The sequence below is a fragment of the Dendroctonus ponderosae genome, unplaced genomic scaffold, assembly GCF_020466585.1.
Source record: "Dendroctonus ponderosae isolate FM_Combo_2020 unplaced genomic scaffold, Dpon_F_20191213v2 Dpon_F_20191213_6, whole genome shotgun sequence".
Classification (NCBI taxonomy): Eukaryota; Metazoa; Arthropoda; class Insecta; order Coleoptera; family Curculionidae; genus Dendroctonus; species Dendroctonus ponderosae.
The window spans coordinates 10085180-10111168 of NW_026018814.1; the positions used below are offsets into that span (position 1 = coordinate 10085180).

General features: G+C 33.7%; 1 protein-coding gene across 2 annotated transcripts in view; it reads right to left on the reverse strand.

Annotated features, from left to right (window-relative positions):
* LOC109536848 (ephrin-B2a) overlaps window positions 1–25989 on the reverse strand; it is a 75351-nt gene that overhangs the window by 27528 nt on the left and 21834 nt on the right. The window contains exon 2 of one of the 2 annotated variants that reach the window (XM_019903263.2): window positions 15809–15871. The exons of the other annotated variant lie outside the window; for it this stretch is intronic. Within the exon in view, the coding sequence (XP_019758822.1) occupies window positions 15809–15871 (63 nt within the window). The remainder of the gene's footprint in view (window positions 1–15808; window positions 15872–25989) is intronic. 2 annotated transcript variants of the gene reach the window in all.

Genomic DNA, 25989 nt, shown 5'->3' on the forward strand with positions numbered 1-25989 from the left:
AAAGGAAGGAATTGATCGAACTCACTAAAACATATAGAAAAGTAGATGCTAACATATAGATGTTAGAAAATGGATTTGTTTCACTGCTCGTTTTTGAGATCATATAATAAACCTCCAACTTTGAACGTAGATAGTGCCATAAAAATAATAAATTAAATAAGTTAGAATAAAAATCAACATTAATCAATAGGCAACAACGTACGAGCATTAAAATAATGGTAAGGATGGCAATGTGGTTATAACTAAATAGGCATTTAATTAGACCTCAATGTTCAAGTTTCGTAATTTTAATAACGCATTAAATGTACTGTGTGCCATTAACAGTATTTCTTATTTTAATTGCAGTATGCGCCTAAGATCTGGTAGCGTTTTAATATTTGCAAGTACTATCGCCTCTTGCCTTATAACGATTATAAATTGAATCATCCTGCGTATGTTATAAAACGAAAGACCATACACCTCGTCCACCCAACAGCAAGCTCTCTCAAGTGCGTATAGTGTTACTTTCCAAGACAGTTCAATTTTCTTATTCAAACTAATAAACTCAGAGATAAATTCCTCATCTGAAAACCTTGTTATTCCTGTAATGATAAACATTGGGTCAGTATTTTGAGGTTTCTTTAATTTTATATTAGTTCTATTTTCCAGTGCCTGTTTAAGTTTATCTGGCTGAGTTATGCAATTTTCTACAACTATCGCTCCACTGCCCTATGCCTGTATGCCCAATGTTTCTGAAAATTCCTTCAGTATCTTTGGTTTCGACCTAACTTTTAAGTTGGCGAACTGTTTCTGTAGAATTTAGGATTTGATCTATGCTAATTACTGTTTCCGGACATTTCCATTCCTCTATCAACTGTTACGGGCTAATTTTTGGTTTGTTTGTCTTCTTCCAGCCGTCCAATAATTATGAATTAATAGAGAGAATGATTTATATATTGAATTTATTGATACTCCACTGTTTCTTCCTGTGAATCGTTATTATGCATACTTATTTTGGTAAGTACATTTTTTTGTATGTTGTCTAAGCAAGGAGAAACTTGCATTATAATTCTTAGATCTTGGACTTTTGATTGATTATTCATTTCGTTCACTGATATCATTAATTGCCATGTTAAGCGGTGGAGCTCTTGCAACCGATTTTTGCCTCCTCTATCGAATTTATGATTTCTAGTAGTTTGATGCTGCTAAATGTCCACATCGGTGTTAAACTTATATCACAAATTCCAAATATTTTATTTATTTCTGTCCTTGATATTTTCAATGCTTCAAGAGATAAATTTCCGGTTTTTTACCAGTAAACCATTTGGTTCTTTGGCCACCAATCTATAGAAACAGTATCAAACTTACAATTTAATACATTTCGTTGGATCAACTAAAATGTGAAAGTTTTAGTGGTTATTTATTTAGTTATAAGTCGCAACTTTTGCAAATAAATTCGTCCTGATTGAGGCGGAAAACTCCATAGAAGAATCGAATAACTATTATCAAAGATAAGCAATCGCAAAGAGTAAGTCTCTAGAAAACATTTTCTTATCCACACACAAAATCTACTAAAAAGACAAAAAGTGAGTGAAAGCAAACCAGTTTAACTTCAGAAGTAAACTTACTAGACTGACAACATAGAAAGAATACAGACATACAGAAAGGATACATAGGTACATACACGGTCTCAGGACCGCGATAGATCTTATACGGAGGAAACCAAGAATTTACCAAATAACTCTTCGAGAATAGTAATGAAAATTATATTCGCAAAGATAAGGATTGAGAAAAAAGGTCGCGTTCCCAAACAGTAACCGCATCAAAGAGAGTAAAAATAAAATTGAGATATACCCAAGCTGGTAGTATTAAGATCCTGTTAGAAGGGGAGAATTGGCAAATGTCATACGGACCATGTAGGGACCACGAGAGATAAAATACGGTCTCTAACACCTTGATTACGGGTCACAAATCATTAAAACGTCCCTCGTTATATTATCGGCAACGCGGCAATAAATAGCGATACTTCTGACAGAACATTGGGTTCATATTGCACGCCCCTGGAAACCTGCTGATTCTTAATGACGAGCTTCCAAGGGGTCTTAATAACTATCATCGAATTAAGTATTTACGTCGAGCTGTGAAGCACCAAACAGCCACGTCTGCCCACCATCCTCATTGTGCCCCGCGAAATTTATCGCCGCCATATTTCTTCAGCTCGGTGATGGCTTTAACGTTTTGTCAAGTGCCGTAATACCGTGTTACATTGGGTTCGCGGTAAAATATGTCTTTTAAATAGTTTTATATACTTTCCGCGCCAAACATCAAAACATAAATCTTTGTCACATACTTTCAAATATAAATAATAACCACTACCACAGTGTGGTACCTTAAGCATGGTGGTTTCCTTATGGCAACCATTTGTTATGCCGCGTCATTTCCGACTGCTAACTGAAAATTCCTCCTGTTTGGGAGCGTAAGTGAATTTGTTCAGATCAGACACAGATCGTTTTATACGGGCACTAAAACACTGCCTTGTGTTAAAGATCTTTTCAGTTTTCAGAGGAGAAGGTGTGAATGAATGGCTGCTCATGATTCACATCGAAGCTCATGCTAAAACGGTGAGAACTTCTTCAGGGTCTTTGGCTTCTTTATGCCAACAACTTTTTCAAATTGTCAAGGGTTTGTTACCCGTGGGCTGAATATGTGTGAAATTTATTTCAAGAAATTGATATCCAGCAGTGGCTTTGACTAGATCTAAAGGAGCAGCTGTAGATTTTAAGTGTTGTTAAAACGAGTTGAAATTAGTCACTAAAAATGTCCTCTAAAATAAAATGTGAGACATTTCTAAAGTTAGTTGCCAATAAAGCAAAACCAATTTTCATTTACACGAGTTACAAGAAGTTCGATTAGTTGCGGTCTATCATTAAGTTTCAAACTCCATTAAATCTTTTTTACAAGCAACTAAAAGACGAATGCATTTTAACTTTCACTGTTAATTAACTAACTTGCCTATTACTGTTAGAAATGCAATTTTAAGTGAGCATATCAAAGGCAGCAATTTTCCGTTAAATATGTGGTGTTTAAACTGAAAGCCCGCCATGGGATACGAATGAAACAGTTGGAAACATTCATCAAGCAGATTTCTTAACGCAATGACTTTTAGGGTGATTACAAAACGGCTCTTTGGGAGAAATCATGTGAAATCTGATGAAGATTTTCAGCCTCCTCCATGATTACATCTTATAATTTATTTTTAAAATATCCGGAGGAAAGTTGAGGTAACCGCTTATAAGAAACGCATTTTTTTTAAATTTTGAATCAGCCTATTTATATTTGCCAAAAATTCGCTTAATCCTCCGCAAGCGGTTTCAAAAACAACACACTTTTTTGGGGGACACCTTTTTCTGCAAATTCCATCGCTTCTCGGGTAAACCCGTCACTTTTAACATCAGATTCACAAACCAAAATGAATTGATTTAATCACTATTCATGTTTATCAGCTTTAAACATGATTCCCGTGTTTATTATTAGTTTGTGATAAAAATAGCATTGTTAATTCTTCCCTTATTAAAACCGGTTGTTATCTACCGGTTCACACAACTTAAAAAGTACTTGAATAATTTACCGGTAAAATAACACTGAACTTACGAATTAGGTATATTATCCATCTATTGGTCAAGACTGAGCTTTCAGTTAACCGCGCTTATTCTTAGACACCATTAAGTACTACAATATTGGCCGTGATCGACGATGCTTGAAATATTTCATGACAAGGAATGTTGAAAAAAATCGCTTCAAACCATCCATGAAGAAGCTGTTTAGCATAAGATACACGCTAACTAGGACTTCTGGTATGCTCACTCTGTTCAATCGGTGAATATTAGACTTATTATACGTTAAGTTATGAAAGTTTACATCAATAAAACAGCCGGATGTAAATGTATCGCTTCCTTAATCCTATTTGGGACGAGAAAATTATTAATATGTTGATGCAGCATGATATTTGATTGCATCACGTTAATTCCTAGTTCAACTAGATTTATTCAGCCAGTTCAATGTTGGTATAAATATATGGAATAATAGAGTAAGGACGATGTAATATGAGACATTGTGCTTTAACTCTAATGCTCAAATGAACTTAGATGCCAAGAATCTCGATGTTTTACCCCATGTGTAACTAAATCAAGGTACTTTGTTTTCCTTTAGCTGTTTTTAACTTTCGATATTTTTCTTCTACTGTTCGAATTATTTTCTTCCTTCATTCAATTGCAAAAAACGAAATCTCTCATCTAGAGACTAAATTTTATGAAGTTGAAAACTGACAGTACGTTTTCGTTGGGCTGATCTCCATGCTATAAATAAGTCCACTTTCAGTAAGACTATTTCTGAACGTCTACAGGAAATATTAACACAACTATAATAGGAAAGCACAAAGTGAAACGGATCGTAGTGGAAGATCGCCCGGACGTTAAACGTTATCTGAAGCACCTCCTAAGATCAAAATATGAATGTTACTTATATCAGCCGATCCCTAAATGTAATTTACAAGGCAAAACTCCAGGCTCTTAACATGGTTAACATACTGTAGTCATAAAGAGAGTATTTTTCATTCAGACAAAGGCAGCTCGATGCTTTAGGGAAATTATCCAAACGTACCGACCAATTCTCGACTTGTACCCGACCTTCTTCTTTTTATTTTCAGTCCCGCGCATAAGCGCAAATTTACGAGGGATTTTATATTTCCACCTGTCAATAATAAGTTACAATCATCTCTTTGTAATAAGGCCCGCGTTACAAGTAACATGGTATCGGGATTACCTCACAAGGAATGTGGCTACATAAAATACGAACCGGGCAAAATGGAAAACGACTCGGATTTAGGAGAAGACTCCCACGCGCCGACACTCACCAACGAAGATGGCCACTAATATTCGATTATTATTGAGGGTTTATGGAGTGCAGGGGCGGCGAACAAGGCATTTAAATCCCATTTAATATGCAGTCAAATCAGCGATACCGAAATATATTCGTTCTCCTATCTAAACGGAGAAGATATTCTTCGTCGTTTTAAGCCGAAGAAAAAAACGTGCAAATGTATCGGCTTTTTCGCCTATCTACGCTCGTAATCACTATAAATAGTTATTTTCTGAAACTAATCAGTTGCCCGTCTAAAAGCATTTCTTAAGATGTTGATTGCCACCTGTCACGATTCCTCCTTCAGATTTTTATCTTATATCCAGTTTAGAGCTTCTTGAGTCATTTTCAAATTTACATTACGCTAGAAAATGATAATTATTCTATTTCACCTATTTAATAGTTAACGACAAATTGTTGGATCAGCTAATACAAAGTTGATTTAAATCTACCAAAATCAAATATTTTAAAATGTTCACAAGGTTTGGAAACACACAATATATTCCAAATATGTATACGTTAAAATCGAAAGGTCCTGAAAAGGGCAGGAAAACCGACTACATAAAACGAAGGCACATTAGATAATCTGAAAATTATTGAAATCACAAATGGAAAAAAGATACTAAAAACATCAATTAACATGCATACAATTTAAAAAAAATTCCCGGCTGTAAGTTTGTATGCAGATCACCTTACAAGGTGCATAAACGGAGGAATTTAACCAGACCAGTCAAGAGAGACAAGAGCAAGCTGAAAAATCATCAGCGAAGGGAGATATGAAGACAATGTCCTGCTCAAGAAGTAAGAGTTCGATTGTAGATAGCCAGGAATATACGAAAGTGATGAATATTCAAAAGCTAATATAATCAAGAAAATCAAGAGGAAGCAAACAGACTTGTTACAGAGTGATTAGGACAATTACCAGAATGAATCAAACTATATGGGCAGATTCAAAGGTAAAGGTTCTACGGAAATGAGAAAGAATGATAAACAAAACATGGTACTTCATGCAATGCAACCTCAGAGGAATATTGAAAGCGAAACATTTTCAGTTGAATGACGAAATTTGCAAAAGATGTAGTTTGTTAAGTGGAAATGTTGTCAGATGCATCTTCTCATAACTAGTAGCAAAGTTTAAAACCTCGGAAACCTCTAAAAAATACTTTGGAAAACCCCTTTGCGTATATGTTAAAATTCAATTCTCATTAAATTAAAGGAAATTATTCATATTAGTCTTCCTCTAATTACAAAAACGGTAGATATCAAGACGGAATATTTCAACTTGGGAACAACTATTCCACTTCGAATCAGTACTAATTGAGTGGAAAAATAAGGATCAGGATTTTTAATACAATTTATACATTTTATATGACCGTGTAATGGCCTACATGCGCTAGTATGGCGAAAGCAAAAATCCCTAATAGGGTATTTGGTTCCACTTTATTAAATCTCCTCGTTAAAGAAGAATTAAGCCTTTAGTGGTTAAAAAGATCGACAAGCCGGATAAAAAGAGCGGAGAGTCGGTGGAGGCTTCTCTCTGGTTCGCTAGAAACCCATTCAGCTGTGAACAATAGTTGTCCTTACACATGTTTTATCAGTTGTCCGGAATCGCTCGACTGTTTTTAATACAATCCAAAAATCTGATACACCTTTCGCTTATATTGTCAGTCGCCGGAACCTAAAACTCGTCGATTTTCGCACCCGAATTTTTAATATTGGAGTGTCTACAATACCAAACTATTCTTCATTTGGAAAAATTTCGTGTAGTTTTCCCGGATGGTTTGCTTGCATTAGCGGCTCATTTGCAATTTTGCATCATCTTACGTCCTAAGTCAAGATCAGGCGAACATAGTTCCAATTGGAACTGCATTACTAATATCGACACTAAACAAACATTATGTTTATTGCTTCGTACGGCTACCGATAATTCCAAGTAGCAATTAGGATTACAGTTGCTCATTTGAATGCCATCGTCGATAATTTCCTGAAAGTAAATCTCGAGCGAGATCAGAGTCAGATCGATGGTAAAATGGCTCGCATGTGGTGCAATAATTATCTCTGCTTGGCACCACATCCCAATTTGTCGCAAGTGAAACACTCGAAATAGCAGAAAACTCGTTACACGTATGCAGTTCATAATTTACCGTAAAGACCTTTTTCCTGTAAAAAAAAGTAAGCTCATCAATCTGGGCAGTGTCCGAAGAGGGCCCCGGAATGAAATCCCGTACAGTGACTGAATGAACGACATCTTTTTACCTATCTTTTTAGACCCGTTCGTGTAATACGGGAGAAAAATTTAGTGGCATGCGGCTTGGCTTCAGGAGCGCATCATTTTACTTTTAGTTTACATCATTTGGTGATCGTGATTTACTTTATTTTATCATCCCTAATGTCAATAACTGACACGCTAATTTTATAGTTGTGGAGACTTAGAAGATGTATTTGAATGAATAGTTGAAACATGTTTTAACCATCAAAGATGGACGTTTGCAATACTGATCAGAGATTAATTGAATAAAAATATGTGGAAGAAAAAGCACCTTGTATCGTTTGGCCTACGCGCTTCATATACCTAAACCTTTTGAATTTTTGTGTTTAGAATCATCCGCTTATCTTCATTCAGTGGATATCAGTCCAAGGAGAGACCAAGAGTCCCTTATTGTTCCAGTGAAGCAATGCATAAACAACTTCAATCAAGCTCACAAAATCAGCAATTTTCTATGTAAAATAATAAGAGAAGATAAAAGAAATAGTACAATTTAAACTCTCATAAAAATCAGCAATTACCTAAATAAAAATATATTTTATTTTTACGCTGCAGATGCATTTCCATGTATCTATTAGCTACTAAAAAGTGCCCTTAACTTTGACGAGGAATCTTCGTTTCTAAGAAATCATCAAATTTGTCAGATTTTAATTAATTGATCCAAAATATCCAAAAATGGAAATGCTTTTGAAATACGCCACAGTAAAAGTAAAAATAAAGCTTGCATATGAAAAAGTGCAACTTTTTTGCTTTATGTAATAAAGAATACGAAACCCGATTTTATACTTTCGGGTTGAATATATATTTCAACGAATTGTTTGGTGAAACGATATGTGGTAATCAAAAACAATTGTGATTTTTATAAATCAATCTTAGTATATAAAATAAATAAATCTTTAAATAGTTTTCTATCATTTGCAGTGCAGTGAAATATGAGAAAATGTGTAGTTTCTTAAGCATCAAAATATAAATAGAAATAAAGGTTAGAGATTACTTTTCGGCATTTTCTGTAAAAGAAAACACCAAACGGAATTGCAAAAGTACTAGTGGCTCATGATTTAATTTCAATTGTCGTGACTTTCAAGCCATTTTCAACATTTAGTTGAATTAACTTATTGTATTGCATTAACTCGCAAGTCCGAGGGCTTAACTGTAATGTATTGTAAATCGAAGATTTAATGGAAATATTTCTAGTAGAGCCGATAATGGACTATTTTTCGATTTATTCACAGCGAAGCAATTCAATTTATTAAATAAATCGAGAGTTTTACACACGTTTACAAATTTTGAATGCACAATTCGGTGTTATAGTAATGCTTAGTAATGCTGGTCTTGATTAACATCAAGAATTGACTCGTTTAAGTCATCAGTAAATAAAAATTAACCACCCCCGACTTTGTGGCCATGCCTTGTTCTATCGTTTCATATGAAAAAAGTGTATTTTGCAATCTGCATAGTACGTGTTATTTACAACTACTGAAAACAATCACCTACGCTCCCACTTTCACACTCCCTGTTGTTTCAACAGTTAGTTCATTTCAATGCTGCTTAATAGACATACAGAACCTACTAACTGACTAAAGAAATCTACTGATTTAATTAACTTTTCCTTACTGGTGATTTGCTTTCTGAACCCAACGACTTAATTTGGAAAAAAGACCTACTTATTTAAATTACACGTTTGTGTGGTTTTTCGATTTATAAAAATTAGCAGAACAGAATAATCAATAACATTTTCCCGTTCGGTGAAAATGTATAAAATAAATTAGCTAATCAAATGACTTGATTTTGCCTTTGAACGAAAACTTGTTGTTTGCTTAGATTGTTAGGAACACCATTAAGCTTCTTTTATATCCATTAATTACACACCATGGGAAACGCAGTAATGAGTCCGTTTAGAAACGATAACAATCCAGTAAATTCAAACCTTTTATTAAAACTTTTCTGCATGCTATCAGACAATGAGCAAAACATTCCCAACAGCCTCAGAAACAACTTTGTGCTTTAGCAAACTCGCCGTTTCATAATAGCGCTAATTTCCTCACAAATGATTAATTATCAACAATTAAAAAAGATTCTGTAATAATGGCATAGAGAGTATTGCATTGTCCGTACACATGAATAGATTGTGAGTACGGGCCGCGCCTTTGCCTAACGTAATTTCTAATGATTCTGCTACGTCACCTGATTTTTTCCCTGTCATATTGCAATATCTTATACCTTATGAACATGAGCGGGCCTAATAGCTGAGCACTTACTCATACCGTTCGTTCCCAAGCGATGGAAATGCATAAAGCCGCCCACTCCGCCTTAAGCCTTAAGAGCAACCGTACTTATCTCTTCTGGTAATACTGCGCGATCTTCTTAAAGTTGATGCTACATCTAGGCTTACCTGCACTTACACGAATTTAATACACTATGGGCATTTAATTTAGCTAGGTCTTGCGTAATTACGAAGCTGGACTTTGGGAGAATGGATGAGTTTACGCTTCGGCTAATAAACAAAGCTGCTTTACCATCATACGTTTTTATAGCTCAAGATTTTTGCCATTTTCTTTGCATATCGATTTTCTTAGAAGCCGTGTTCCTAGCGACACTTTGGAGACAACAACACGACAACGTTTTGCGCAATTTCAATTAAAATTATTCAATTATTTTCGATTTGTTCACAGAGGCTCTTTGGCCAAGTATTAGAAATTGGGAAAGCTCAATTTTGTGTCAGAAAAAGCAAAAAAACTCATAAATTCGTTCACTGTAACTGAGGACTGTTTAGCAAGGAACATCAAACTTATAAAAACCTACAGTTTTCAATCGAAACTTGTCTTAGTTTTCTCCTCTTCACTTCTCATTTCATTTCGTTCTTTCGCCTTTTTTATTCTCTCATCCACGACATTTCGACCTAGCAAAACCTGTGGATCGTTTGCTTTTCACCTCAGAATTTATATCTGATATTAACAGTTTGCGTTGCTTCCTTCGCCTACTTCTGCGCATCTATTGTCTCTATCTTGTTCTTACATACTCTCTTTTAAAGYAATAATTTTCTCGCTCCATTTTATTCTGATTCTAGACTTTTCTAGGTTGCTTAAAATCGAGACATAAACGTATTTSAATTGAAATWAMTTAAATAATGAAATTAATTAAATATTTGAATTGAAATTAATTAATTAAATGTATCGATKTATTGTGAAATAGTTTGATTTGACTTAGRAATTTGTATTTAAAGAAACTATAACGAAAACGTTCTCAGTCTAACAATCAARCTCAMRGAATTTTCCTGAATATTATAATTTGATTTTTGATTTGYATTGAATGTAAATCTGAGAAAACAAAAAATAATTTGTAATTGTTAACACACAGGCTTGTGAAAATGTCCAAAGGCTGCATATGGTGAACACATCASTCATTATAGTCTAATGTGGTTTTCCAACCAAGTCACCTTGATAAGTGAAATCACAAAAGAATGTCAATGAAGTGTTTCCAAGAAAGAAGGAACATTAAATACGCGTAAAGCTTCTTAATTGATGAAATGTTTATAACCGCTCCTACAGATCATGTCAAGAAGGTAGTTTCTAGTTCCTCAAATAAAATGTCGAGAATAGCTGGAATTAAAACCAATTTACGCTTTTACTTAATTAATAAACTCCATTTAGAATTTTCCAAATCATACTCGCTTTCACTTATTATCTTCTTTAAGTCATCATTATAAACACTTATTTGATTTCGGCAAAAACTTCACGTATAAAACATTTCAACTACGTATAAAGCAGATACTATTTACTGCAAAACAAACGAATTCAACAAACATTTAGCGTCATATTTTTAAATTGGAAATTCTAGAATAGGTAACTACCTATTAAAAGTAACATAATATAAAGTTGAATTTTCTTTAGCTCTTTTACCAATCAGACGATTTTGCTATTCCCACAATGTTCTGGCGCCATCGATACAATTTGTGCCCTCCATTACGAATGAATTGAACAATCTCAATATAAACTCTTACACAAATTGGGTGGAAATAGAATGACTCCTGATTTCTACAACGAGTTTCCAAAGAAACAAAATGCGAACAACCAAACTTCGAGTTGTTGATTTAATTATTTTTTAATAATTTATTTTTCGGATGATTTGTAATATTTCGAGTTTAGGTGCGTTACATAAAGCCTACTAAATATGCAAAATTGCGCAATAGATAACTATAATAAAGACAGTTAACACGCGCTGTTTAAAAAATGCTCAAACACATAAATAACGATAATTTTGACATGGACTGTCCTGTATACGGTATATGAACATAAATTTGAACCTTTCTGAGCATGTACGTGAACATGATACCGGTACTGGTACTGCCCAAAACGCTAAATATTTTGCAATCTATGTACTAGAAATAGAAAGGTTTCTTTTACTTAAGATACAAGAATAAAGTTCATGTAATTTACAGGAACACAATAAATGCAAATGATCCATTCATAAAGTGAGTTTCTTTCAAATTGTATTAGATAGTATTGCAGTTTTAAAACACTTTAAAACAAATAATTGTTTGAAGAATAAATTTTTATAAAAGCAGTTGCTTCATACCTTTATTCTGAATAAGTCATTTCAATAGCTAGACACTAACTTAACATTAATTGTAATGACGAAACCGTAATCAACCTAGAATCATTATGCGAATTTAATGATGGATTTTCTTTTGTGAACCTTTCATTGACATTCTCTTGCTATTTCAATTATCAAGCTGAGTATTGAAAATGATAGCATTAGATCATCATGCCTTTATGCGTTCATCATATGTGGCATTTGCAGACCTATGGATTTTAATAACGCTGGCTCACCTAAAATGAAAGTTAGGGTTTTGCATGTGCGCTAAAGACGACACAATTAAGTATACGAATGAGGGCAGTGTTTTTCAAATACGAAGGAATCCATAAACGCTAAAATGTTTAAATCTTGATTTTAATTATTTTTACAATGTTTAAGTAAATTATATTTTTTGGGTAGAATTCTTCATAACACGTTTATTGGCTTATCCATCCAATAACAACAGCATTCATTGTTGATTACTGCTGATCCCTCTTTAGCTGTGTAGGAATCTCATACATGTATTCCATAATGATCAGCTCTAAGCAAACTCCGCTCTCAAGCTCATGCTTATGCACCCGCTCAGAAACATTATTGCTGTTCTTCTTCCACTCACTTAAAGTCTATGCATTCCACAATCTAGATTCAGAATGAGCTCTTGATAAAGAAGAAAATGTTTCGAAATTGATTTTTAACAGCACACTGTTAATCCGTGCTCGTTTTCAAAATGTTTCACAGTACTTTTGTTCATGCAGTACTTATTTGCTTGCACTTGATCAATTACAGAATTCCTCAAGTAATTGTTCCTTGGCAACTTCAATTATTTTTGAACTTGAACATTGTTTCTGACTTCCTGATGGTGTGAGAAGTATGCGAGTAGTAAACCGAGAGTATGGGTTCCGTCGAATATTAACATTAAATCAGTAGCTTGAATTCCGTTCACTTAGCTTTAATTACATTAGAGGTGAAGTTGAGTTTCAAAGAACAGTTGTTAGGAGAATAGAATGCAGATAACCGCAACGTTCGGGCCAAACATTGGATGGTAATTGCAGCGCAAATAGTTAGTTGGCTACACGAAGGCCCTCTTTAGAGGCTGATCTCGATGACCTACATTATAACTCTACTCACTTTACGGGTATAGAAAATCTGTTTCAAAAAGGTGGATTCCAATTTGGTTTTGAAATCCGCTTAAAACGAATAGAGAAGTCAAGATTGACTAGTCAGTCAAAACCATATAGCTATTGGAAAAAGTAAACCTCAAGCACCACATATTAAAGCAGACCTCTAGATCTACATGTTTACTGTTCAGGAAGCTGGTTAAGTTTGGAATTGTATAAAATAATCAGATAGACATAAAGAAATGAGTTGAAACTAAAGGTAATATTCCTCACTCGTATTTTGATATGATAATTGCCTCAGAAGAGAATGTATAAGATTATAGATACGATTCCAAGACACTACACAGTTATAATATCGAGTTACCATGCATGTGGGTTCAGCAGTTGACATTAACTTCAGGGCAAGTTCATAATGCTTTAATAGCCATACCAAACAGCTCTTTTAAACGGAAAAGTCGCCTCTGTTCCAGCGCTAATTATTATAGAGTAGTGAACAAAATGCCAACCAAAAGAAAAACACGGCAATCGCGAAACAAAGCTGTAAACCAGGGCTTTCAAAATCGTGCATTCTTATCGCAACGACATGAAATATTTAAATGAAAACACCCGCCTTTTTATTCTGCCTTCGCACAATAAGGGAGTAGGTCCGTAACTTTAATAATAATGGATTTCTGCATATACTTCCTCATTATAAATTCCCGTCCGAGGTGTTAAATATTGAAATGTTATTTCTATGTTAATGAGTCTTAAGACCATTACTCACTAAGCATCGTCATTGAGCACTGCTTGGGCAATGAGTTTACAGGGCTGTACTCAATCGAAAATGGAAAAAACAAATTTAAGTAGCTACAATATTTTTACATTGATTTGGGCACATTTTTTACCCATGAAAGTGTAGCGGAATGATGAAATAAAGCCAGAAATCTGAAAACGAAACGAGCAACCCGTATTAATTAATCAAGCTGATTGTTGTAAATAAAAAGCCAGACTGCAATCAACGAAATCATGTGGAAAATGACAGTGACTACATTGGAAGCCTTGCAATATTAGGGAAAGTTACAAGTGCAAAAAAGTATTAATAATCCAGAAAAAACAGCTTGCAGATATAATTTCCAGAACAACATGTTACGATAGCAAAAGCACGTCAAATACCAGTTGCATTACTCGCGATTAGGATTTTTTGGGTACATAATCACCCAAAGAGAAAAACGAATCAGAATTTCGATTCTTTTGATTTGCAATAATTGGGGTTATTTGCTGGTAAAGTGTAAAGTGTTATTTTCTACGCTAACTTAGGACTATCCTGAAAAAACAAAAGAAAACCCCAAAACCTCCGGAAGTTTGAAATGTTATCCCGGAATAATGCACGACATTTAAGTAAATTATCTTTCGAATACAATACTTTATGTCTTTAACAACCCTAAACCTCCAATTTGTAATTTGAATATTTCACTTTTAAAGCCGACTCTCAGGCATACATATTTTTCAAAAGTAGTCAATACTAGAAGTTTTTCAAGTGATCAAAATCAATTTTCTCTAGTGTTTTAAAATTTCTTTTAAGCTGCAATAATTCGTCAAACTCCAATGATAAATTGGATTTGCACCTTATGATTTAGACACAAAATCACAGGTACTGATTTAATACGCGCACAAAACAAATAATAAAACCGCGCGCAGATTTTTCAATTATTTTTTATTGCTATTAAGCCTCGGAAAGTAGGAAAGCTGTGTGCTGTCAATTGTGGAAATGCGATCCTTATGGAGGTTTAGAATAAAACGAAATGGGATTGTCAAAGGTCCCTCAGATTTTTCCTCCGTAGAGAGTTTTTTCAATAGAAGGAAGTGCGAGTTCGATGACTTAGGATCAAGCTGCAAAAGCCACCACACATTAATATGAGCGAACTAACATTAAAAGCAAACATTTTTACATAATTAACAGCGGCAAATCTTGTATTCACTTGAAATGTACATAGAAATTTACATATTCTCAGATCCGTTCCTGATAACCAAATGATTTTTCATTGCGCCTTTCGCTTTTAGGTGCGCTCAGCATGTATTTGCAAGTAACATTACTATTTCTCTGGAAGTGTAGGATTGTCATTGTTTCGTTTATTATTAATACTTATGCGGTCATTTGTCATAGATGCCGTTACTCTAGAAAGAAATAATTCCGAAGCGAATCACCGGGATTTCTTGGATGCGATTGTCATATAATGGAGCGCAGACACGGATAATTTATCATTACTGTTTATGTTGTACCTCGACGAGTTGTAGGTGGTGAAATTGCTTTTGGGGGTGGTTACTGAGGATTGAAACGTAAAATACGACTAAATGCTTGATCAGATAATTTTCAATCGCCCGTATAATAATAATAATAATAATAATAAAACCGGTACCGTTGAGTGCTTATCGGACTGCAAATAGATAACGCAAAATTCGGTATTTATTCTTTAAACTTAAAGAGTGGGAGAAATTGACAATTAAAGCATATTTCATCTTAAAAGATTCGTGTAAGTTCACACGATTTATATACCTACAATGTATATAACTATAGTTAACAATAAAATTACTGGACAATTTATTGCTTCGTAATTTTACATTTAAATTACAGTTTGTTTGAATCTGTGTTGCAACAAGAAATTTTCGGGAAAACTCCTAACTTCATATAAAATCTGCTGGTAAAATGTATTAGCGACGTTTTAATTATTTTCCAAAAATAAGAAACTCTGCGAAATGTAATTAATGCCCACCACATTAATAATTTACTTTTTTTTGTATTCAGTTCATTTCGGTTCAATTGACTTCCTAGCGTAAATACACCTTACTTATTGCATCAATCGCAAAAAAATATTAAGAATCGTCTACAGTTGTAAATTTAACAATACATTTTATTGCATACTTAGACTGTTGATAGAAACTGATTTAAAATGTTCACTCTTCTGGCAAAACTTACATTAGTACGTTTACTACATGTACGTAGTTCAGACTTTTGGTCTTGTTCACATCGGGCACTCACCTGAAACAAAACAAATCACATTTAAAACAAAATCCAGAGATAAGCAGTTAAAGCAAAACAATAAAGGCAACTGTCAAATAAAAACCAAATTATTACACATTCATCATTTCGCACAGCAAGTTTACATTTTTTTCTTAGTAGGTACTCAATAACTGTTCGTCCTTTTGTAATGAACGGAATAGGTTTCTTGCAGCCATTATATGCTTGTAAATGAGATATTAACGGCCAGCGTCAATACAGTTTAATTATATTACGATTTAAGAAATTCCACCGATCATCAAATGACGGTTTTGAAGTTACGTATACCGGTTTTATGAATAAGGATTGTCGTTGGTTGCGATAAAAACGATAATTTATGCTCGCATTTAGCAAATTATAGCAAAAAACGTATCCAGTATGTCAACTTTCGGACCATATCAATTACTTGTCCTGTTTAGCCTGTATCAATTTGAAAAAAACAAAATTATTTGTAAGCTAATTTATAATCCAAAAAGAAATAAACGACAATCATATTATGGCATAAATACCAGTGGAGTTGTACTACTAGAAACTGTTCGTTTCTGGGCTTGTGCATGTTCAAAAGCAGAATATTTTCCAGTTTTACAAGAACTACTGATTTACATATCTTGTCGCAGCCCAATTTATACACGAGGTGTCTGATACTCTTAAGCTTTGCCGAAGTATACCACTTAATTAAAAATTATCTTAACAGGTTTCTCAGACTTCTTTCAGTGAAGAAACTGCAATTAAAATGTGAAATTTTGTCTGTGATGTTACAAAGTTTCGATATTCAAAAAAGTAATCAATTAAATCGAAATGATAAGGCATTAATGCTTAAACAAGGAAAAATAAATATTTGCAATACAAATTCAAGCCAGTTCTACCTGAATGCACACAGTGAAATAACATTGATCGGTTGTACCTTGCAATTCCCGAACTATTAACTCCATTTTCCAAAATGGCCAATTCATAGACTCAGACACTCTTGTCCCACTACAAAGCATATCGAAAATACCTTTTTACCACACTCTCCAGCTAACAATACGACTTGGGTCTATATAGCCGCATAATTCTTCTGTCCCCTCGAGGGCCTTCTGAAGGGTCTTCTTTTGTATGAAATCATTCACGTATTCTTTTCCTTCATTATGCGCCAGGTGGAACCGACGATCAACGTATTGGTATTTGTAAAATGATATTTTAAATGTTTCCGACTTGAACATTGTAGGGCTAAGTTTCGATCGATGTAGGGGAGAGTTTGAAAAGCAGCCCAATATTTACGTATTTGTTAAAAAAGTCCCAAGTTTCCTACAAATATTTCCTGAATATGATACGATTATCAAAACATTTCGCAAGAAAAATTGTATTGTATTTTCCATTCAACTACCCAGATTTCTAAGTTTTCCTGTTGATTACACTTAATTCATTTAGGCTCCAAACATGTGAAAAAACGAAACAGTGAAATCCATCAGACAAATGATGAAGCTAACAAAAATTTTTATTGTTCACTATCGCAAAAATAATCATAATTCTCAAAAATTCAGATTGATGCTAAAGACGACACGATTAATTAATGTTTTAGCCAATATGAGTACATATAAAATTCTCAAAATGCTGCTTCCAAGGTGAATTATTTTTTTCTAACAATAGAGAAATATTGGTTCGGGCCAAATAACGCCTGATAAGTATATAAAAATAAAGATGAAAATCAATAGAAGTGCTTTAGAATGGAATCTTAATGAAAAGCTTTATTCTCACTTTTACTAATGATAAAAGAAATGGAAAATATATCAAATAATTATAATTGGCAAGTCCTCTAGATTTTTCCACAAACTCTTTTGAATATCTTCCATAAGATCAATGTAACTCTATGTGATGCGAACTTCAACACCAACGATTTATTTCCTAGATATTCCAGATAAGCATTCACCTAACAAGCCCCATGCTAAACAATTATGCAACATGTAGATATCTACAACAATATATCGTATCTAATGCAGGTTTCGTGTTAGAGAAAGTCAAGCAAAAGTTAAGGAGCATATCATCTACAGGATCTGTATTATTTGTATTATCGTATTGGTATGGTTGCGAAGTTGAAGTAAAAGCGAGATTGCCTTATCCCCAATCAGGTTTCGGTTGTTTGCATCGACCGACTTCAACCTTGTTTGATTTAATCAAATATTGCAATATTATTTTATTGTGCAGGAAACTGTTTGTCTGCTTATTTGGCACTTATCGCCCTTGCACCTTGACTGCAACATCTGCATATTTCAAGGATCAGTTATAATTTTATGGAATTTGCCTGTATATATTTTCAACGCGAAACTGATCTTTATGTGGTAACGGATCTTATCGTTTCAACAATAAAATAAAAATTCAATGACCATACAGATATTTGAATAAAAACTCTCTTTAATGTGCTTTCCTTCTTTACATTGAATACGTTCATATACGTAATTTATAGCAAACACAATCGATCGATGTTTTCTTTATATTTCGATTGAAATTGTTTCCCGAATGCAAAGAATGCTGATGTTCCATAAATCATGAGAATTTTCAAAACGCCATCATAAATGACTATTGGTTTTACTACCAGTCCTTCATCTATTTTCCCATTTGCAATTACAAGTAATAGCTAACCAATAAAATGAAAACTACTTCATATGATTGCTAATATCCACCAAAAATTGCCGATGCCTATCAATACTCATTCTATCGATCACTACCCGAATAAATATGATGATATGACCTCAAATCGTTCATGTCAGCACCGAAATTAACCCAAATTCCTAAGTAACATCATTGACTTTTATGATATAGAGTCTTTTAACCACAAAAGCTGAAAAAATGCATTGTTTCAGTTAAGTACTTTTTCTTTATTTATCACTAGCAGACACAGAAAGTGTCTCGGATTAACATTAATCGGCAGATATTGCTATTTATCAAAGTACTTCAACACGAAGGAAAAATCCATTTGAAATGTGTCTGCGAAGGAAGTTCATTATTTTTAGACACCGAGTCTGATTACCAACCGAATTATCACGCATTTCGACGTGGGTCAAACAAACTAGTCATGAATTCTTGTGGCTTGGCTCGACTGTATTGTAAATTGATTTACCATAACTTCAGAAGAAATTGAGAATACCTTAAACAGCCGAAGCAAAGTTGCGTTGATGTAGAACGACCCGTTCTTCCATAAGCCTATTTGTTTTCATTTGAAATTCAAATTTATATACGAAAATCCTTAGATATAAATTCTCAGCTTTGGTAGTAGGCATAATAATCGTTCGACGTCAAAGTGTGCATTCTATAAAATGCGACACATCAACATTCAACTTTTGCCGAAAATAGAAAACATTTTTATAGATGTTTCTAAATGTACGCCCCTAAGCATCGCCTTTTCTGTCAACAATCAAAGCCAAACAAGCAATTGTTAAAAACCGCTTCACTTTTCAACTCAATTTGGGGGTATAGATAAGGAAAAACCTTCGATGAGCTCGGCATAGAGCAATCCGCAAAAGTACAATGTGAACGATTCGCAAGAAAACTCTTCTTGTAGAATGTTAATCGATTGCTAAGCTACTTGCTGTGGAAAGCTAATATTTTGAAAGGCAATTCGAACAATCTGAAAGTGATTTACAGTGGAAAAATGACTAGAAATAATCAAACTGTGACTCACATGGTGCATGGGGTGATTTAGAAATTGGACACAGACAAAGAACAGATTGAGAGATATGGAATTCGCCAGTTCATGTTCTTTGTCGGGTTTGAATGGCACATCCTTGAATTTCTGACGCGATAAAAGCAAACGACTTGGCTTCATACCCTTAGGCAAATACTCAAGTTTAATCATTTCTTTCATTTTTATCTCAGCTCTTGCGCTTATTACATCAGTAAAGCGAACAAATATGCGCGTACATGAATTCTGATAGATCACGAGTTTTAATTAATAATGAGAAATTTACGCCACAACGGTAACAATAATGCATTTAAATTAAACAATTATTAGTTTAATTGAGATTGACACACAGATAATGAACAGGGTTATACAGGCCACTGTAGTATTCACTTCGGATAATTAAATGATTTGTTAACTTGCATTTTCTTTTCAATTGTACCACAATTGTGCAAGAAATGCTTCGAACTGCTTTTGAAAAATGTATCACCGTTGATAGTTACTTACGTCAATGAGGAAAATGATTAATTTGTTCTAAACTAGCGGATAATTGTACTTAATATAGTTAATCCTATAAATCAATAAAATGGCAGGCACGGCCTTGATCAAATACTTATCAGAATTATTCTAGAATGCTAGAATATAATCATAAAAATCTATTAGAATAAAAGGACCCAACAAATATTAGGGTCTATGTACATAATAAATTACTGTCTGTAATTAACATCAGTTGATTAAAATGTTCAAATGTAATTAATGTTTGACCCGATAACAGCAAGCTGAACTCATTATCCTCTAAAATCTGGATAAAACTTTGCCAAGCCAGATTTTGCTAGTTAATTAAGCAATATTAACTATTAACCGGACCTGAACTAGCATCGTCTTAGCATTTGCACTATATTTCCACGTATGTTAGAATATTTTTAGTGGCATTTTATTTAAATAGCATAATTATGAAATATATTTAAGTATGTCTAATTATGTAATTAGTAGTTTTTGCATGAATGCAATCTACAACTGATTTAATTTCGCATTTGAATAGAATCGAAATATCGTACAATGTAGCATGAATAAAAAAAATGTATGTAAAAAATCCCACAACTGTGCGTAACTCCTCAAAAATGTTTTCCCTTGTGTTTTCATTCAAGTAAACTCCTTGAATTTGGCAATTCACACCTTTAACAAATACTATACATTCTTGATAAATATCTTTTTACGTTTGCGTTAGTAGGATGATTCTATATTTTTCAAATATCCCATAACAGTCTATCACAATAGTTAATTTAATATACCAATTCGATAAATCTTCCCTTAGTCTAGTCACTTAACGTCGTCTTAATTATAATATATGACAAAAATCGGCCAATTTATTTCAAACACCATTCCCTCCGACGAAGCCTTTACGGCATTTTTATTCAAATAATAATCAGGAAAATAATATTCGTTAAATCTTCAACGTTCTCACGGATAAAAACATTGACAGTCAGTGAACGGCGTAACATATATCATAGAGAGTCATTTCAACCATTTCAGTATTAATACCAGTAGGAAGTTAGTAGGTGTATAACAAAAAGACTCCAACGTACTTAACATTAATCTAAGAACGACCATCTCGATTATTATACGAGATTGTTTGCTGAAGCTTTTAATTTTCCACTGATTCAACCGCAACAATACAATTCTAGATAATTTTATCATTGGGTTTAATTTTCTGAAAGAAATTGTTGTGTTTATATGGTATAAATTACTTTCGTCTGCTTCGCTCTAATTGGGGAAACAATTTGTCTTGGAATAATTGTCTTCTTGTGAGTACGAAGCATTTGAGGGAGTTTTCACATAAACCTGATAGCACGATTCTTGATTGGGGATGGAAAATGCGTTTCAATTTGAAATCATCAAGTTCCATCTATCAAAAAATCTCGATGGAGAATACAATTCTGCTTTATCATCAAATTATCAGTCGGCTTCGAACGAAAGTTGCAGCGTGTTTGGAATATACGCTCAAACTTATTTTGTCTTTTTGGATTTATCTATTCACAACGCTTTGAATGACAAATATCTGTTCACCACTCTCGGTGCATAGTTTCGGTTGATAGAAAAATCGCTTATCAGTTTTCACTACATATACTTACCAGCAACATTATAACATTATATGCAACCGCATTGCTCTGATTATTATTGACTAGATCTCTCAATGTTCGGCTTTTGCACTTGTTTTACATTTAGTCAATTTAACAATATTTATAGTTTATTTCCCAAACCTTGAGATAATTTAAGTATTTTACTAATACCACACAAAAATAATCACATCGTGCGGTTAATAACCATAGCAAAAAGGTAGATTTCAAATAAATTTCATGCTTGTTGTACGGACGAGTTATACTTTGGTTCTGTACTTATTAGTGAAGCAAATATTGCTCAAGTCTTTACTAACCACTGATTCTTTAAAAAATGTACTGGACTTAAAAGTAATTGAAATTTTCTAATGTAAGTCTAATTCTGTTTCTTCGACTTCTGCAGTTGTTGGATGATGACCGTTTTTCGGTAAAATATCAATTTTAATGTGCCATATGTGCGGCCATGCGGTGGAAAATATAAATCTTTCTTTGATTTCTCAAACTGGCAAAATTTACGAATGTTGCTTTAGTATTGTTAATTTGCCTTTTAATAGCTTATGATAGTATTCACTCATAAGTACTGTTTCTGATATATCTAATAGGTTCTTATAAAGAGCGGTTTAGCAATCAATTTAAAAACAATTTCATGGTACCCGATAGATATTTAGCTTATTTTAATAGCAGCGCTAAAAGCCTCGTTTAGTAAGTACAATAATATTTAACATCGGTTTAACGAAAATAAGTTTTTTTCAATGGTTCAGACTTCATTAAGCAAACGAGTTGTGCAGGACATGGACAGGACGCATACTGATTAAATTATTTACACTAATTTATGCAACCTTTTTAATTAATTTGCATTCAGCTAGTTATTGCAACTTCTTTAAACCGTTTTTCATAATTACATTTGTAACAACTTCCAGCTGAGGAGAAACTCACATTAGATACAAAACATCTAATTAATGGGCAATTATTTAGCATGTTAAAGAAAGTTCATAACAAAGTTTTAGGTGAAACAATTTTATTGCAAAATTTGCTTTCCAAAGAAAAGCCAGACAAGATTCACGGTTGGCGATTGAATTACTTAACAAAAAGTCAAACTCTCAGGCGAAATTTTAGTTAAACGAGAGCCCATGTGTACGGAAAATATGCATATGTCCTCAAGCGTTTGAGTTTCAGTTTCAATATTTTGAAAGAAAACAGAGCAGTGCGATTTGAGATGAGCTTGAAAGCTGCATTGGAGTATTTCGAGAACGTGTGCGTCCGTTGGATCTATAAATGAAATAATAACTTGAAGGCAACTAACTCTATACGTGTGTACGAGTCCGTCAAATGATTCTCCAAGAAACTGTGGTAATTTTGGGCAAAATCTTTCTACGATATTGCTAAAACTCTTTGTTGTCATTTACGACAAACCAATTTGTTTTAAAGTTGTGTTTCGGTGACTTGTCTGTGGCAGGCTTTTCTTTTAATTTTTATCGGTTTCCCAGTTGTTACCATTTTATTGTTTCTAGACATGCACCTGTTGCCAGGAAGTAATATGTCTTAATTAGCCGCCACTACATAAGGAAATGTATAATTTAGTTATTTTGATTCCCATAAAATGGTCAGGAGCTTCGAGAGTGTGTGTGCTTGGAGAATCATTATCTCAAAGCCAGCTTTTTACTGAATATTTTGTTCGTAATGAATATTATAAATTAAGTTCTTCACACAACCATTACTTGTCATATATTGCAATATAATTAGTGTCGTTTATTTCTTGTTTCGTTGGCGATTTCTTTGTCATCGCGACTGGAGGATTGAAAAGGGGGATCCGAGACGAATTGAGTATTTAAATTAGAATCTTCTCCACTCTATACTTTAGCAATTATCCAAAGAATACATTATTTTTTAACGATCAATTTTCCTTCTACTTGACGTGAAGGTAGCGAAATTTACGCAAATTATTCAGAAGAATAAGTGTATACTCAGATGTGTTACCTAGTACTACATTTTAATGAGGTTTACTTAAAATGACGCTACCTATTGAAGCTTCTGTTAATGAATGCATTTGCCCGCTAAGTTCTTCCAAAGAAATATGAAATGGGTGCAAATAGCATCATTAATTATTTAAATGGCATAGCCTGTTGATTGCTGAAGAAGTATTTCTTCATTCTAGGCTTTGTATGATTTTGTGTGTTTGGCTGGACAGAGGAAAAATTTTTTTTCCTTATAATTTAGATTATTTAATAGCAATAAATTCAAGTTTCTTCGTTTAAATTCCAAATATTCTGCGTAATAAGAACGTAAACTTCTGCGCAAACTTGCCCAGATTCGTTAACTATTAATAAAAGTGAATTAAATCATGACTGCCATTGTTATTTGCACACTTTTTTGAAAAACTCGTCATTCTCTTCAAGGCTAAAATGACAAAGGAGTTACTATGCAGCACGTTTTGTTAAATTGGTAGCCGTAAAAATAAGATAATGCTTTATGTTAAGCCGGGACCATTCTTCACGCATAGGACACAGCTCAATAATTTGATAACAAAATAATGAAAATTACCCTTTAATGTGAAATTTATTTCTGTGTTAAATAAATTAAAATCAAAATTCTTTTTTGAAAACTATCAATCAAAAATTGTGCCTTTTGTGAGTAAGGTACTCTGCAAAAATCTCGGTATTTCGTGAAAATTAACAGGTAGAAAAGTGGTTATTTGATTAATAGATTTGCCATATTTCGAAAACTGGATTTTAACATAGGCACTAAAAAGTCAGTCAAATTGGCTCTAAATATATGGCGATATGGATGTTTTTAATATTTTTTACATTTTGATTTGTTTCAAATTATTTTAACAAATGCCACAATCTCCTAACCTGGGGCTCGTTAGCTAATAAATAAAATAAATTGTTATTTAATCAATAGCAAAATTTCTACTGCTATCTGCTTCAGATCACCGTAAAAAATTACATATAGATTAGTTCCGTTTCTACTCAAAATGAGCACTTGAGCCAAAGCAACGATTTTCAGTATAGGTGAGCTTGGCAACGTCCACCAGATACTTTTGATTCTACAATCCAGTAACTTCACTACCAAAAAGTGCAAACTTGCTATTGCTGATATCGAAGCGCTAGAATCGAGGACTCGTTGAAGCAAAGAATAGAATGAGGACCTTTAATTTGTGACTGCAAGTCACATTTCATGCACATCCAGGAAATGAGCTTTAAAGTAGCATGATAATATATGACCCACTGATAAATATTTTCACGAAAGCAATAACTTAAAATCAATTGATATAAAACTAAATTGCAATCAGTACCATCTGCATCTTAATAGTGCACCTGAGCTGGGGAATTCACCTGAGCTCACCTGAGCTTGGTAATTCCAACAAACCACTAGGTTTTTGCTATCGCTTTATCCTTAGAACTGATGAGGAAAATGCGAGAACAAGATAAATCGGCACCGGTGATTGTTGGCGAAACATCGGAATTTATTCGCCCCTTGTTGCTCGGAGTTATTATTAGTTTTGACTTTTGACTCTTTACAAATAAGATTGCGTGCGTTTAGTCCATACATGCATCGATTCCTGTTCAAGTCCCGTTAGAACTTTGCCGTGTGATTTTGTGATAGACGGACGCGTAGGCACTCCAACATACTTGCAGCTAATGCATTTTCTTTTGCTCTTTTAGGTGTTAGATTGGCAGATGCGGAAGCGATGAAGCCTCGTTCTGTTTACTGTTCTTCTAATTTGTATAATTATCGATTCGATCCTTCTATTTAATTTGATTGCATTAACTGTGGTGTCTGCACTGCACTTTGATACCACATTTGTAGCGCCAAGCATCTATTCCTCTGGGAAATCAGATAGTGTTAAGTGATTAGTGTTTTTTTTATTTGCATTAGACTTGACAGTTTTTATGCAACTGATCGCTAATGGTTGCAGCAGTCTTCGTTTGGTGGAAAAAGTATGTGGTTCTTAGATCGTAATCATACRTCTAGTTGGTTGAGTGATCAAYGAGTATAAATCTCAATTATCCTAATCGATTTTAATACACAGTTTAGTTGCGATTTGTAATTATTTGCCGTTTTTTAGAAAATTTGTTAGTTGACTTTATACTTTTGCATAGATACGCTTTGAAAGTTTACCAAAATTCAAATTAACACAGCAGAAAGCATAGTTCATCATTTTTAATTGTTTGTATTGCTTCATTTTTTTATATCAATTCCCACTTTTCGACAGGGTGGTTTATTGTAATATTATTTTCGGTTATTTTCAGATCAAATCGAAGGTGACTAAAAATTGCTAGAATTCCTCTGCCGGGGTTATATTGGTCTATTTCGGAACCTCTTCG